The sequence below is a fragment of the Chlorella variabilis genome (assembly GCF_000147415.1).
Source record: "Chlorella variabilis unplaced genomic scaffold CHLNCscaffold_10, whole genome shotgun sequence".
Taxonomy (NCBI): Eukaryota; Viridiplantae; Chlorophyta; class Trebouxiophyceae; order Chlorellales; family Chlorellaceae; genus Chlorella; species Chlorella variabilis.
In genome coordinates, this window is record NW_005435078.1 from 93,478 (window position 1) to 107,338 (window position 13,861).

At 66.7% G+C, this 13,861-nt stretch overlaps 3 protein-coding genes across 3 annotated transcripts; 1 reads left to right on the forward strand and 2 right to left on the reverse strand.

Moving 5' to 3' along the window:
- Positions 1 to 916: 916 nt before the first annotated feature.
- CHLNCDRAFT_133736 (hypothetical protein) lies at positions 917 to 4,392 on the reverse strand (the record flags this gene model as incomplete). Its single annotated transcript, XM_005847649.1, has 9 exons — positions 917 to 964; positions 1,099 to 1,196; positions 1,455 to 1,637; positions 1,869 to 2,063; positions 2,282 to 2,390; positions 2,587 to 2,686; positions 2,929 to 3,294; positions 3,549 to 3,709; positions 3,955 to 4,392. 9 exons carry the CDS (start codon positions 4,390 to 4,392, stop codon positions 917 to 919), a joined length of 1,698 nt encoding a protein of 565 aa, XP_005847711.1.
- A 1,147-nt stretch (positions 4,393 to 5,539) lies between these two features.
- On the forward strand, positions 5,540 to 10,801 carry CHLNCDRAFT_133737 (hypothetical protein; the record flags this gene model as incomplete). The annotated part of the gene is made up of 17 exons (XM_005847481.1): positions 5,540 to 5,614; positions 5,741 to 5,962; positions 6,440 to 6,496; positions 6,692 to 6,732; positions 6,960 to 7,045; positions 7,452 to 7,541; positions 7,801 to 7,908; positions 8,179 to 8,288; positions 8,456 to 8,570; positions 8,760 to 8,861; positions 9,016 to 9,148; positions 9,397 to 9,491; positions 9,681 to 9,736; positions 9,886 to 9,963; positions 10,112 to 10,300; positions 10,444 to 10,530; positions 10,736 to 10,801. The coding sequence occupies 17 exons, from the start codon at positions 5,540 to 5,542 to the stop codon at positions 10,799 to 10,801; spliced, it is 1,710 nt and encodes a 569-aa protein (XP_005847543.1).
- A 393-nt stretch (positions 10,802 to 11,194) lies between these two features.
- Positions 11,195 to 13,510, reverse strand: CHLNCDRAFT_9950 (hypothetical protein; the record flags this gene model as incomplete). Its single annotated transcript, XM_005847650.1, has 9 exons — positions 11,195 to 11,325; positions 11,456 to 11,546; positions 11,703 to 11,834; positions 11,973 to 12,116; positions 12,280 to 12,393; positions 12,610 to 12,720; positions 12,891 to 12,938; positions 13,138 to 13,234; positions 13,371 to 13,510. Coding segments are annotated over 9 exons (1,008 nt in total), but the record flags the coding sequence as incomplete, so codon positions are not given.
- Positions 13,511 to 13,861: the final 351 nt, after the last annotated feature.

The window sequence follows — 13,861 nt, forward strand, 5'->3', positions numbered from 1 at the left end:
GGCAGGCAGGGAGGCGGCTCTTTGCAAGGTGCTGCACGCACAGCACAAACCAAACATCGATGGAGCGCCAGCCAAGGCAGCACAGCACCCAGCGGGGCGGGCGAGCCGGCGTCGGGCTTCGCCCAGCCGCCGCCCGCCGCCATCCCGCCGGGCCCCAACCCAACGCAGCGGAGGCTTCAAAGGAGCGTCTCGACACTCAGCTCACCTCCTTTGGCGAGCCTACGAGGAACTGCTTGTCCTCCGCGTCCAGGTGCGGTCCCGGCTGCAGCGTGACCCATCCCGACCCCGTCTGCACATCCACTTGCGAGCCCGACATGGTGCTATGAACTGGCAGCCTGCATAAGCCAAGGCTTGTTCAGGGGCCAAACCCAGCGCCGCCAGGTGGCGCAGCAAGCCCAGCGCCGCCGCGCATTTTACTTGCCGCCTCAATCCATTTCGATATGGAACAGGCATGATTACAGTTTGCAGTGACGGGTTGCAAGGCTCAAGTATCTGGTTCATTGTGTGGCAGGGGGAGCTGTGCAGGGTGGGGCGCTTGGTAGCGAAAAAGCGCCATGGCGAGTCGGTCGGAGGCTGGGGGCAGCCAAGAGGCTGGGGGCGGTCAGGGTCAGCAAGTGGATATCAAAGGGTGAAGAACGAAAGACAGTTAGGGCTGGGGAGGAACAGCGGCAGGAGCCCCGGCGGTGTGCGAGCAAGGAGCATGGAAGAGCGGTGCAGAGTGTGGGAAAGGGAAGCGAATGCAGGGTGTAAACAGACGGCAGAAGAGGGGAGCTGCAAGCGCGAAACAGTGTGACAGAGGCGCCTGGAAAAGCGGGGTGGTGGCAGTAATGCGGGCGGCGCGCCGTTTGCTGCCACTGAGCGGCAGCAGCACAGGCGAAAAACAGGAGCTGCCGGGCAAACAGCTCGTGCCCCAGCATCACTCTCGTGCATATGGGTTCACCCCGAGCCGGCGCTTCACGGGGAGCTGCAGGCAGGCGCAGGCAGCACACCGGGGGGCGGCAGGGGTGAGAGCCACCGCTTGCGACCCAACCGTCCCATGTCCGCATCGCGCTCCCAAGCGCCCACACACCACCAGCCCCTCCACCACCACCACCACACCTGTATGGTTGACCGGAACTCCTTGCTGTTCTGCTCCACCAGCGGCTGCGCCAGCGCATACACGTTGAGCAGGCCCTGCTGGCACATGTCGCCCAGCACTGCAGCAGAGGCGGGGGCAGGGGCACACAGCAGCAGCGGTAGGCAGGCAGAGCTGGCGGGTGGAGACTTGGCAGGCCGGAAGGGATGGCAGAAGCATGCGAGCCAACCCTTTCTCCTCCGCGAAGCGGTCTTGCGTCAGGCACAGGGCGCCACCTACGCAGCACAGCAGCACATGCAGCGCGCGGCGCATGCATAGCCTCCTGCCGCCGCAACCTAGGATAGCGCACGCCCCACCGCGGCGAGCCGCCCCCACACACCTGCATCGATCTGCTTCTCAATGGGCATCAGCCGCGGGAAGGCAAAGATCTTCTGCAGGCCGCGGCGGTGCACCACGTACGAGTGCGTGCCGAAGAAGGAGTGTGCGGCGCGGTACCGCGGCGCCCCCGCCACCGCGGGGCAGCTGTGGCAGTAGTGGCCCAGCATCACAATGTCCCAGTCCTCTGCGCGGGGCGGGCAGGTGGGGAAGGGGGGTTGGCAGAGGTCGGGAGGAGGGCAACACAGCGCTTGGTGCCACCAGGGGCGTGCGAGGCTGCGCGTGGACGCGCTCCAGCCGTGCCCATTGGCGCCGCAAGCCCGTCATCCACCCTCTGGCTGCCGCCCTGCCAGCCGCGCCCACGCCACCAGCCATTCAGCTGCCCAGGCCCCCACCCACCCCCGCCCCAGCCACCCACCTGGGAAGGGCTTGGCCTCCACCAGCGCCGCCAGCAGGCCCGGCTGCTCGATCACGGCGTCGTCCTCAAACACAAAGGCAAACTGGGCGTCGGTCTCGCGCAGGATGTGCTGGTACAGCTGCAGGTGGCTCATGTAGCAGCCCACCGACCCGCGCGTCAGCTGGTAGTGCTTGGTGCGGTAGCCGGCGGCCTCGGCTGCGGGGGCAGAACAAGGGGACGGGGGGGCAGGATGGCAGCTTCAGGGCGGGGCTTAGAGCGGCAGGGCATGCGGGTGGCGGAAAACAGGGAACGCGGGGTTGAGGTGTGCTGCACAGGGCCCCCGCTGCTGCCATCCGGCAGCCCAACACCCGCTGCACTGCCCACCCGCACTTTTGCACCCGCCAGCCCTCCCCGCCCATCACCCCCCGGCTCACCGGCCTCGATTTCGGCCAGCGCCTTGGCCGACACGAGGCGCGAGGCGTCCAGGGCGGAGCCGTTGACCGCGGGAAAGCGCACAAAGTTCTTGGCCTTGAGGTCAGAGGCCTGCAGGGCGGCGGGGGAAGAAAGGAGGCACGCAGCTCTGTCTCGCAGCGCGGTGAAGCGGCAGCTTCCGTCTGACAGCACGGCAAAGGCGTGCTCTGGTGCGGGCACGCGCGGGGGCAGCCATGGGACGGCAGCCGGGGTGCAGGGCTCCCACGAGCGGCCCACCAGCTCGCTGGCTGCCGGCCGGGGCGCACACCTGGAAGGTGCGCTGGAAGGAGGCGAGGCGCGCGGCGGCGCCGTCCATGTTGATGACGTACACGTCAAAGGGCAGGGTGGCGCCCGTGTACTGGAAATACCTGCGGTACGGATGGCGGCACAAGTGGCGGTCCATGAACGGTCAAACAACCCTTCCGTGGGGCGGCTGGACGGCCCACCCCGCGCGGTCGCATGCGTGCTGCCAGTAGCATAGCAAGCAGCAGGCGCCAGACACGTGACTGTCGCCTGAACCAAGGAGCCAGCCCGCACAGGCACATGCGGCTGCCACAAACCCCCTCCACAGCCTCCCCACATACACACCGCCGCAACACCCAACACCCACCAGGCCAAGAAGTCCTGCTCCTGCTCCACGCCCGCCGCACCCTGCACCGCCTGTCCCGGCAGCGCTGCTCGGCGCGGCAGCGCCGCGGCCGCCGCGCCGCCTTTGGGCCTCGCCAGTATGTCCAGCATGTGTGCCTCTGTCGCGGCGCAGGGGCGCAAGAACAGCGCGCCGCCGCTGACGGCGTGCACCGCGGTGTCGTTGCCGCCCAGCCACCGGGCCTGGTCCCACCCCGCCGCAAAGTCGGTGGGCAGGCTGAAGAGCGGGGCGATGTCGCCCGTGATGTACGCGTTGCTGTCCACCAGCAGTACCGCATCGTACTGCGTCAGCCCAAACGCACGCAGCTTGAGCCAGCTGTGCGAAGCGGAGCTGCAGGGAGGCAGAGTGGCATAGGCGTGCCGGTCGTGTCAGCAAGATGTCGTGTCGGCCCGCCAACTGGCATGCAGGCTGGCCGGCATCAGGGCTGCGGCAGCGCCTCCCAGCCTGGCAGCGCACGTGCTGCGACCCAGCACCGCGCGCCAGCGCGCCGCAGCAGCGGAGCACCAGCAACCTGAGCAGCTCAGCACCAGCTGGCAAACTGCTTGACCAGCCAAGAGTGGGGCAGGCGGGGCCTGTGCACGCACCGGGCCTGGGAGCCGTACTGCCTCGCCAGCGGCTCCACATAAAACATGGTGAGCCCCAGGTCCAGGATGCGCTGGGTGGCGGCGGCCCCCAGCTGGCCCCGCACCAGCATCACCGCCAGGTCCACGCTCGGGTTGGAGCGCCGCATGGAAGCCTCCAGTTGCTGCAGGAAAAGAGAGCAAGGGGATGGCCAGACGGCGCAGTGTTTCAGGGCATTTCTGGGGGCGCGGCGGCGTGCATAATGCGCATGGGCTGCTGCGTCGGCGGGGTGCGCAGCGGCAGGCACGCCTGGCTGCATGGGCGCACATGCCAATGCCGGCGTGCCGCTTTGTGCCAGCAAAGCAGGCGGCCGCGGAGCAGCGGAAAAGCAACGACACAGCGCCCCGCCCCGCTCTGCCCTCGCCTCACCAGCAGCTGGGTGACCTCCCGCTGGCTGTGCACGTGTGTGACTACGGCGTGGCGCCCCTTGCTGTTGCGCACGCACTGCTGGCCGATGCAGCAGCTCTGCACGGGGAAGTCTAGGTCGCGGGCAGGTGGCGGCCCGCGGCCTGCGCCAGCCCGCAGCAGCGCCTGCGCCAGGCCGTCGCGCAGGTGCGGCTCGAAGAAGCTCAGCAGCGCCACGGTGAGCAGCGCGGCCAGCAGCAGGCCCTGCAGGGCTAGGCGGCGGCCGGGCCTGAAGGCGCCGCCGCCGCGCCGCTGCCGCGCAAAGAGCTGCTGCGCCAGCGGGCCGCCCAGGCTGCTGGCATCGACCAGGTAGATTGGGCCCGTCGCGTGGATGGTTGTGGTGGGGCTCAGGGGCAGCAGCCAGGCGGGGTTGGCGCCGCTGCCCTCCTCGCCCTGCCCCATTCTGGGCGGTCGGTCAAGTCCACCAGCTGGCGGCAGCCTTTCTCTGACGGGATCCTATGGGTGCTGAGGGCCCTCCCAGGAGCCTGGGGTTGGCTGCCACGGGAGGGAGGGCGCGGAGAGGGAGCCGTTGAGTGGCAGCTCAAGGGCAGAGGGTAGGACCCGGTGCTGAGCGGGCTGGGGACAGAAGGGGATGGCGGGAATTGACTCCTGAGGGCGATCGCCCGGCCCAAACGCAACGCGCTTGGCAAGTTTCTTCGTGGGGTGCTGGCGCCCCGCGGCGAGCTCCTCATGCAGGGAACGTTTCCTGGAGGGCAGCCCTTCAATTGAGGTTGCAGAAGAGGTGCTGATCAGCTAGCAAGGGCGGGCACTGGGCCCCATGGGCAGGCAAACCCTCCGCAGGTGTGTGGGGCGGGGTGGCAGCGGTGTAGTGCCACTTCAACCAGGCGAAGTAGGCTTCATGTGCTGTCCCTCTATCCAACATCAATCCATGAGGGGGTCTTCAATTCACGTAGGGGGAGGGCCTTGGCGAGCTGCAGCACTGTGCTCCTCACGCGGGTGAGCGGCGCTTGGCGGCGCAATGCAAGGAGGCGGCGGAAGCGCTGAGTGACGCTGCAGATGGTGACAATAGGCGAAATACGTCATGCTGAGCAACGTGCAAGGACCTTGAGGGGCCGCTGTCAAATCTTTGGGAGGGCGTGCCGCTGACGCCGTGCCAGCGTCGCCATTGCCGAGGCGATGCTGGCACGTGCTGGATTTTGGCGGCATGAACATGGCTTGAAATGCAGCGTCAGCTGCGGGGAGCGGCAAGGGTGGGCTGCGCGAGCAAGCCCAGCAGGCATGGCCGTGCCGAAGATGGGCAGGCGCCGTCTTGATTGCACGGAGTGCCTCGGCATGCAGACATGCGGGCTTCCATCAGCGCCTCCTGGCGCAGAGGGGCGATGATTGGCAGCCTGGGACGCGTAACGGAGCAGCAGGCTCGCTTCCTCCACTACAGGTAGCTGCGCGGTGGTTGACTGCGCGGCGAGGGGCGGCGGTTGGCCAAACTGTGTTGGATAGCTTTGACCAGAGCAACGGGCGGCATTCCCATGTCCTGCAAAAGTATTTAATGATCCTCCGAGCTCTCGCGCCCTCCGTAATCGAGCATGCCATGCCGCAGCAGGCCAGGGTGCTGTGGGCCACCGCCCTCCTGCTCCTGTTGGCGCCTGCGGCCAGCCTCGCGCAGGTTGGTGCTGCCTGTCCTTGATCGTCACCCCCTACTCGGAGTCATGACAGCAAGGAGAGCCGCTAGGAGCGTTCCGCCTCCCCGCGGCACTCATCTTGAAAACAAACTGCACGCCCGCTGCTTCAGGTCGCTTCCAGGAAGCTCGCCAACCGCGGTGAAAGCCCCGAAGTCCACTCCGCCAGGCGGCTGAGCCAGGCCGCAGATGGCGGCGACGGCGGGCAGGAGCGGGTGTCGGCGGCGGCGGCCCAGCTGGCTGCCGCCATTGCACAGGGCGAGCAGCGCGTGCCGGCGGCTGCCGCCGACCTGGCACGCCCCGTGACGCCCAGCGGACAGATCCCACCAGACCTGGTGGCTGCATACAGGGAGGCTGAGGAGGAGGGAGGCAAGGCGAGTTTGACCGGCCTAGTGCCTGCCTTACGCCCAATGCTGACGCCTTATGTAGGCCTTTCGTGACACCTTTCAACTGGAAAACAACCCAGCAGCGACTCCAGGCTGATCTGCTTTTTCCAGGTCGATGCCAACTCCTGGTGGCTACCAAGTCCGCCGCCACCATCACCGCGACGCCCTCGGCCGCCGCCATCACCAAAGCCCCCACGACGGCCACGACCGCCGCCATCGCCACGGCCGCCGAGGCGCCCACGCCCCTCGCCTCCTCCACCTAAACCCCCACGCCCGCCACGCCCGCCGCCATCACCCAGGCCCCCTCGAAGCCCGCCCAGGCCTCCCCGGTCACCACCCCCCTCCCCCCAGCCGCCTCCCCTGCTCGTCCCGCCGCCACCTGCCGCCCAGCCGCCGCCTGGGCCACCGCCCTCGCCCCGCCCGCAGCCCTCGCCGCCGTCTCCACAGCCATCGACGCAGTTTGGAGCAAAGGAGTACTCAGAGGTGTGAGCGAGCGGTGGAGCACGCAGGAGTGTGTGTGTGTGCTGGGACATCATGGTGTGAGTGTGTGGCAAGGGCCAGGCCATTTAACGTGCACATGCCTCTGCCAGACAGCACGCGTCTGGCAGCGCCACCAGCGCCGCCACCACAGGAGGCCCGCCCACGCCTCACCTCCGCCGCTGCCTGCTGCTGCCGCAGGTGCTGGAGGCCTGCTATCTGTTCTACGAGGCGCAGCGCAGGTGGGCTGCTCTAAACCGCCCTGTGCGAAACACGCATGCCGCAGCTTGAAGCAGCAGCAGGCAGCCAGCGTCTGCCCTGCATGCCGCAGCGCTGCACGTCCACAGTCCAGCACGGCCGCCCCCCGCTGCCTTGCGACCACCGCGCTGTGCCAACGCCTGCGTACATAATGCGCTGGCACGGCGTACCCTCATGTACTGCCACCCCTGCCTCCTGTGCTGCCGTGCAGCGGGCGCCTGCCGACCGACAACCGCGTGGCATGGCGTGCGGATGCCCATGTGAACGACTTGGTGCCGGGAGGCTGGTACGATGCAGGTGGGCTTGGGCCCTGGGGCAAGCGCGCCGGGCGTGGTGTGTGTGCTTGCGTTTCGGCTGGCTGGGCTGGTTTGTGTGGGTGTGGTGTGGGCTGGAGGCTGCACGTCGTTTGCCGCCCACGTGCTGCTGTTGGGTGCCCGCGCTTGGCTGCTCAGTCGAGAGGAGGTCGGGTTTGCCTGCGCAGGCTGGGCGCCGGCCTGAGTGCCCGCCCACCTCCCTTGCCTGCCTTCCCATGCTCATGCCCGCCAAACGCCCCCTGCTCGCGCGCCCCCACACCCGTCTCCCCTCCTGCCATCACACTTGCCTCTCCTCCTGCGGCCACAGCACTCTTTTTCCTGCCCCTCCACTGCCCTCCCTCCTTCCCTCGCCCTGCCCACCCCTCCCCCGCCGCCTCCCCCACCCGCAGGCGACTACATCAAGCACGCGCTCACCGTCGCCAAGACCGCCACCTTCCTGGCCTGGGGGGCTGTAGACTTCCAGGGGGGGCATGAGCGGGGTGAGGCGTGTGTGTGCGCGTGTGAGCCTGCTTGGAAGGGGCCTGGGGCGGGGTTGGTAGCGGTCCCTGCCCGCCTGCTGCGAGCGGCCCGCAGTCGCCGCACCTAGGCAGCGGCCGGATCACACCTGCACATGCTGTGCGCGCTGGGAGGAGGCGGTTGAGGGCAGCTGAGGCGGGGTGGTGGGTGGGACATGGCCGCTCGCCTCCCGCGCATCACCTGCTGCCTCACCCGCCCGCCGCTGCGCCCGGCCGCCCGCAGCCAGCCAGCTGCAGCACGCGCGGGCGGCGGTCAAGTGGGCCGCCGACTACCTGCGGGGCTGCCACCTGGAGCGCGGCCGCTGCTACGTGGGCCTGATCGGCAACCCCGGTGCGCTGCGCTGCGCCTGGCGGGGCTGCGCTGGCGGGGCCGCTGGTGCTGGTGCCCCTCGCCCACCTGCACCGCCACAACCAGGCTGGGCTGGCGGCCGCAGCGACAGCCTGACAGCCCGCCTGCCGGCTGGCAGGCGCTGATGAGCGTAACGCGGTTGCCGGGCAGCTGGTTGCAGGTGCCTTCCACCCTCAGCCTCCCTCATTCCAGCCCTCTCACTCTGTGGAAACGTTAAGGTCCTTGTCCACCCCCGTTGCCCTGCTCCTGCAGACATCGACCACACCTTTTGGGGTAGACCACAGGACCAGCCGGTGGGCGGCACCCTGCGCCCCGTCTATTCCTGGAACCGCACCATGGCGGCATCAGACCTGCTGGGCACGGTAGGCAGCAGCGCCGGCAGCACTGGCCCGCTGCAGCATCTCCCCTGCTCTGCTGCTGCTGCTGCTGAGCAGTTGGGGACGTTGCAGGCTGCTTCCGCTGGGGCGTGTCGGATCCTGCTGCTGGAGCTAGGACCCAGGCCCTGCCGCCGCCTGCGCCGTGCCTGCAGGTTGCCGCCTCGCTAGCCTCAGCCAGCGTGTTGCTGCGCCCTGTCAATGCCACCGATGCAGACAGCTACCGCGACCATGCGGAGCAGCTGTATGCCTGGGGGGCCTCCCTGCAAGGTGAGGGCCTTCCACTGTGAGAAGCACTGGGGCAGCGAAAACATTCTCCATCCTCCGAGCTGGCTGGCCACTTGTTTCTCACCCCGGCGCCAACTCGCCTGTTGCCCGCCGTGTCGCCTTCCTTCCTTCCACCATCGCCATCACCATCACACAAATGCATTGCACCCACTTGCACCGTCTGTGGTACAGGCATGTACAGCAAGAGCCAGCCGGGATACCCCTGGGTCTACAGCTGCTCCCGGTACCACGACAAGCTCATGTTGGCGGCGGGATGGCTGTACCGCGCCACAGGTGCGGTACAACTGCAGTGCAGTACACTAGCGCACTGCGCTTAAGGAACCCCCACCTCCCCTATGCGTCTGGCCATCAGCCCCCGCACTTTCCCTTGCTCGTCTCACACCTCTGCCCCCCTGCTCTCCTTGCCACCTCCATCTCCCGCCTGCAGGCAATGCCAGCTACCTCCAGGCGGCGCACCGCCACTGGCGAGACGCCGGAGGCATCTACGGTACTGCAGGCTCGGTCAACCCTTACGTTAGCTGGGATTCCCTCTACGCCCCCGCCGCAGCCCTGCTGCTCAAGTGCGCGAGAGAGAGAAAAAAAAAACAAAAAAAACTCAAAAAAAAAAAAGTGTTGGTTTAGGGTTAGGGTTAAGGTTTAGGGTTAGGGTTTAGGGTTCATTTTTTTTTTCCATCATTTTTTTTCATCATTACAATTTTTTTTTGGTTTTTATGGTTTTTATAATAATAAAAACCCTAAAACCCCAAAACCCTAAATACATTATAAAAAAACATTACCATTTACGCACCCACCATTTATGCACCTGCAGCGTGGGATCGTCCATCGGCGCCTCTGCCGTGCCGGGCCGGGCCGAGTACGCTTCTTTCTTCTCCGACTTCTCCCAGATCTGGGTCCAGGCCACAGGTGGGTGTGGGTGCAGTGCAGCGAGGGGAGACCGCTGCTAAATGGGGATGGGACGCACGTGTTTTTTGGTGTTGAGGCTGGCTGGCGTATCGCTTGCAGGTGTGCGTGATGCAATGTGCATGCTGCGGTTTCAGCCAGGCCGCTGGCTCTGACCCTGCCGCCGCCGCCTCGCCCACTGACGTGCCTCAGGCAGCTGGGGCATTGTGAAGACCCCCAAGGGCCTGCGCCTGGCAAACTGGTCCAAGGTGGGTGGAGGATGGGCGCTGCTTGTGCTGCCGGCTGCTGGCTGCTGGCCGGCGGGGCGGGGTCCTTGGCAGCGGCACGACATGCCAGCCTGGCATGCCTGCAGCCGCTGATCTGCACCGCGATCTTGCCCTGTACTGCCGCCATGCAGTGGGGCAACCTGCGGTACGCTGCCAACGTGGCGTTCACGGTACTGCTGCGGGCCAACCAGCTGCCGGCAGGCGCCCCGGTGAGCCTGTGGCTGGGCAGGGACTGTAGCCTGCTTGCTTGGCAGCTTGCTGAGCGCTGGGAGCCAGCCGCCGAACCACCTCGAGAGCTCTCGCCGGCCACCTGTTCCAGCTCCACCCTGACCTGCTCCTTCCGAATGCCTGCTGCAGGAACGGGCATCCCTGCTGGCCTTTGCCAGGTCGCAAGTCGACTACGCCATGGGGTCTGCGGGCAGGAGCTATGTGGTGGGGTGGGGCGTGAACCCGCCGCTGCGCCCGCACCACGCCGCCGCCTCCTGCCCCAGCCCGCCAGCCAGCTGCAGCTGGGCGGAGTTTGGGTCGCCTGCGGCCAACCCACAGGTGTGTGCTGCCGATTGTTGCGTTGGGCCCCTGGCACAGCAGCTATCGTGTGCACAGGCGAGGGCACCGTGCAGCCATAGTGCGCGCGTGCAAGGGGCGCCCCAGCAGCAAGCTCAGTGCGTCTGGGCCGCCGTGCTGCGCAGGTGCTCAGGGGTGCGCTGGTGGGGGGGCCAGCGGGCCCAGGCGACGACACCTATTACGATGAACGTGACGACTATGTAACCAACGAGGTGGGTGGTGATGTGGGCATGGTGCGGGAGCTCGGTGGTGTGGGCATGGTGGTGGTGGCGGCATGCTGCTGTTGGTAGCGTTGCCGCGCGGTCTTTGACCACAGCCCCGACTCAGGCCTGCGCAGCGCAGCCGTGACGCCTGCCTTGCCCAGCGCGGCGGTTTGGCCAATGGCGGCAAGGAGGCCTGGCCCCGCCGCTGCTGCAGGTGGCAATCGACTACAATGCGGGGCTGACGCCGGCGCTGGCGGGACTCCTGGCCATGCTGGCGTGAGCTTCCAGGCACCGATTTGTCGGTAAAGAAGGCACCACTTTAATAGGGTTTTGTTGAGGGCATGTTACTATAATACAATCACGATGTTATAAATAATACTCACGTGATGTAAACTCACGCCAGCGGCGACGGCAGGCGGCGGGCATTGGAGAGGAGGGTGCTCTGAGCACTGTACCAGGCGGGCACTGCATAGTGTAGTTCTAGTGCAGTCCTACCTCTGGTGGTTCCATGTTACACATGTTTCTGCATTTCATCCAACGGTTTCAACACAGCTACGCCTTGTAGGCCTCCTTGGTTCAACGCAGCATCATGTAATATGCAGCCATATCCCACGCTAGGTGCATGACCAGCAGGCACAGGCAGGAGCGATCAGCAGCAGGCGCCGGTGCTGCCAGGGGCATCCGCGGCGGAGGCAGGCCCTGCCAGCTGGGTGCCGCCGAGGGGCAGGAAGGGTCCAAAGTGGTTGGTGCTGTCGCCGATGACCTGGAAGTGGCGGGACAGCCAGCCGTGCTGCAAGATGGCGGCTGCAGGCGGCGGGTGGCGGGCAAGGGGAAAGGATCATCAGCAGTGCCAAGGCGCGATCATCCAGGCCATGTCGGTTGGGGGTAGCGTCCCTGCCCACACCAGCAACCCAGCCAGCCAGCAGGGGCTCACCTGTGTTGCCGCACACTGCATGCCACTTGCCCGCCTCCAGCTCCTGCTCTCCGTCTAGCGCATAGGACAGCTTGTGCCCAGGCAGCGCGCCCTGCATGGATGGCGGCAGCCGGGCGTGGCATCAGCATCGGCAGCTTCATCCGGTGGTGCTATGAAAGCAGGGCCTTAAGGCTTGCTCAGTCACAGTGAGGGCAGTACCGGATGCAGAAATGAGGTAACCAGCGGTAAACGAGCGGTGCAGGCTCACCAGGTAGCGCGCTGCCTGCCCATAGTCCTCCCGACCCTCCTCCAGCAGCCCCTCGGGCAGCTTGAACAGCCTGTATGTCACACTGCTGAAGCCAGCGCCGCCCAGCATCTCCCGCAGCTCGGGGTCGCTGACCTGCGTCAAGGATTGGGGCAAAGGGAACAGCGGTGTGAGTCATGGATCAAAGGGAGAGCGGAGGCCTTGCACACGCCAAGGCGTGCCGCTCCCAGGGGACACTGGTTCACCGTTTGGCTCCCGCCACGGGCAGGGCACAGCGGCACGCAGCCCTGCCTGGAAGGGGCGAGCGGTGAGGCGCTGCGGCGCCAGGAACCCCGCCTCACGGCAGATGCGGGCAAAGTCGCGCTCGTACATCGCCCCGCCCAGGCACTCGCCCAGCAGCACAGGGTGGGTGCGGATCTGCGGGCAGGTGGCGGGGTTGCGTGTTCCTTACGGCAAGGGCCCTCCTACCTCTGCATTTAAGTAGGCACCTGATGGACATGCTGCCAGTGCACAGAGCATAGGGAGGGTTGGGCGGGCGGCTGGCAGGTCCAGCTGGCGCCCATCGCAGGCAGGCGCCCACCTCCTCCGGCAGCCGCCTGTTGCAGTACACATCGCTGAAGTACACCTCCCCGCCCTCGGCCAGCGCGCGGTATGCCTCCCGCAGTACCGCCGGCTTGTCCGGGGACAGGTTGACCTGCGGCAGCGGGGTGGACAGGAGCGCATGCGCATGCGCTTTTGTTTGGTTGCCAGAGCATGGGGATATGGTGGAGCACAGGGCTGACGAATTCAACGAGAGGCTGTCGAGCGTTGGGCAGTCCGTGGGCAGCCCAGAGCAAGCCGCTGAAACCCTGGAGCCTCTCGTCGGTCCCAGCTGCTGCCAGCCTGGCGATGCTGAGCTGGCAAGGCGCACCACGCAGTTGGAGATGATGAGGTCCACACTGCCTGCCTGGATCCCTGCCTCCCCCAGCTTCTCAATCTGGCCCTCCACAAACCGCATGTTGGTGCGGCTGTAGCCCAGCGTCTGCGGCAGGGCAGGGGCCGAGGGCAAGGGCAGGGGAACGGGTTGGCGGCGGTGTGTCCGTGGTTGGCGGCACTGTGTCGGTGGGAGGGTGCCAAGACAGCCCCAGCGCGCCGAGCGGTACGGCTGCGGCTGGCAGGCTCTGGCCCAGCACTGCCGCCCGGGCCTGCTACCTTGGTGCAGAACTCATCGGCATGCTTGCGGGCCACCTCCAGCATCGACTGCAGTGACGGCAGGGCCCAGACACGTGCAGTGTCAGCAGGACCCCAGCGGCACTAGCCAGCGGCGCAGGCGGCAGGCAGGGGCTGAAGGAGGCAGAGAGCTGCGGAGAGGGACGTCCTGTGACAGCAGCAGCGCGCTCGAGTCAGCCAGGCGGCCAGCCAAAGCCAGCCCTGCACCACACTGCAGCTGCCAGCTCACCGGCGTCATGTCCACGCCCGTCACGCTACCCGCCTCCCCCACCAGCCCAGCGCACACGTAGCAGTCGCGGCCGCTGCCGCACCCCAGGTCCAGCACCCTGCAGCAGCCAGGGCAGGCGACGGGCAGGTCGTCGGCAAGCTATGGGGACTCGCTCGCATGAGCAGTGGGGTGTGCGAATCTCAGCATCTCCACTGCCAGCCGCTGCACCATGGGGCGCCGGGCCCCCGCCACACGCTTGCCTCAGGCCCTGGATGCCGTTGGGGGTGGGGCTGCCGCAGCCGTAAAACTTTTCCGCCACCTCGTCCGGCACCTTCTTCAGCAGCTCGCGCACGCCCGGCGGCGGCGGCGCCACCGCGCAGCACGCCGGCGTCTTGCTTGCTTGTGTGGGCTTAAAGTCTGGTAAAGCAAGAACTAGCTTGCAACATAGACTCCCCGCCGAAACGGGACGGGAACCGGGCGAAAGCAGAGAAAGCAATAAAACAGGGGTGGAGCAAGGCGACATGCAACGCAAGCAGCTGACAGGGCACGCATCGAAACGTGTGTATGACTGGCAAAGTGGCATGGCGCATTGGGGAGAAACGCAACGGTACGGGAGCATGGGCTGGCCAAACGGCAGTGCGGAACGCTAGGTCACTAGAAAAGCAGGGAAAGGCGCACTATGTATGCAATGAGGGCAGCCCCGGCTCGGGGCCGTTGAGAAAGCAGTGGGCGGGAGGGGGGAGGC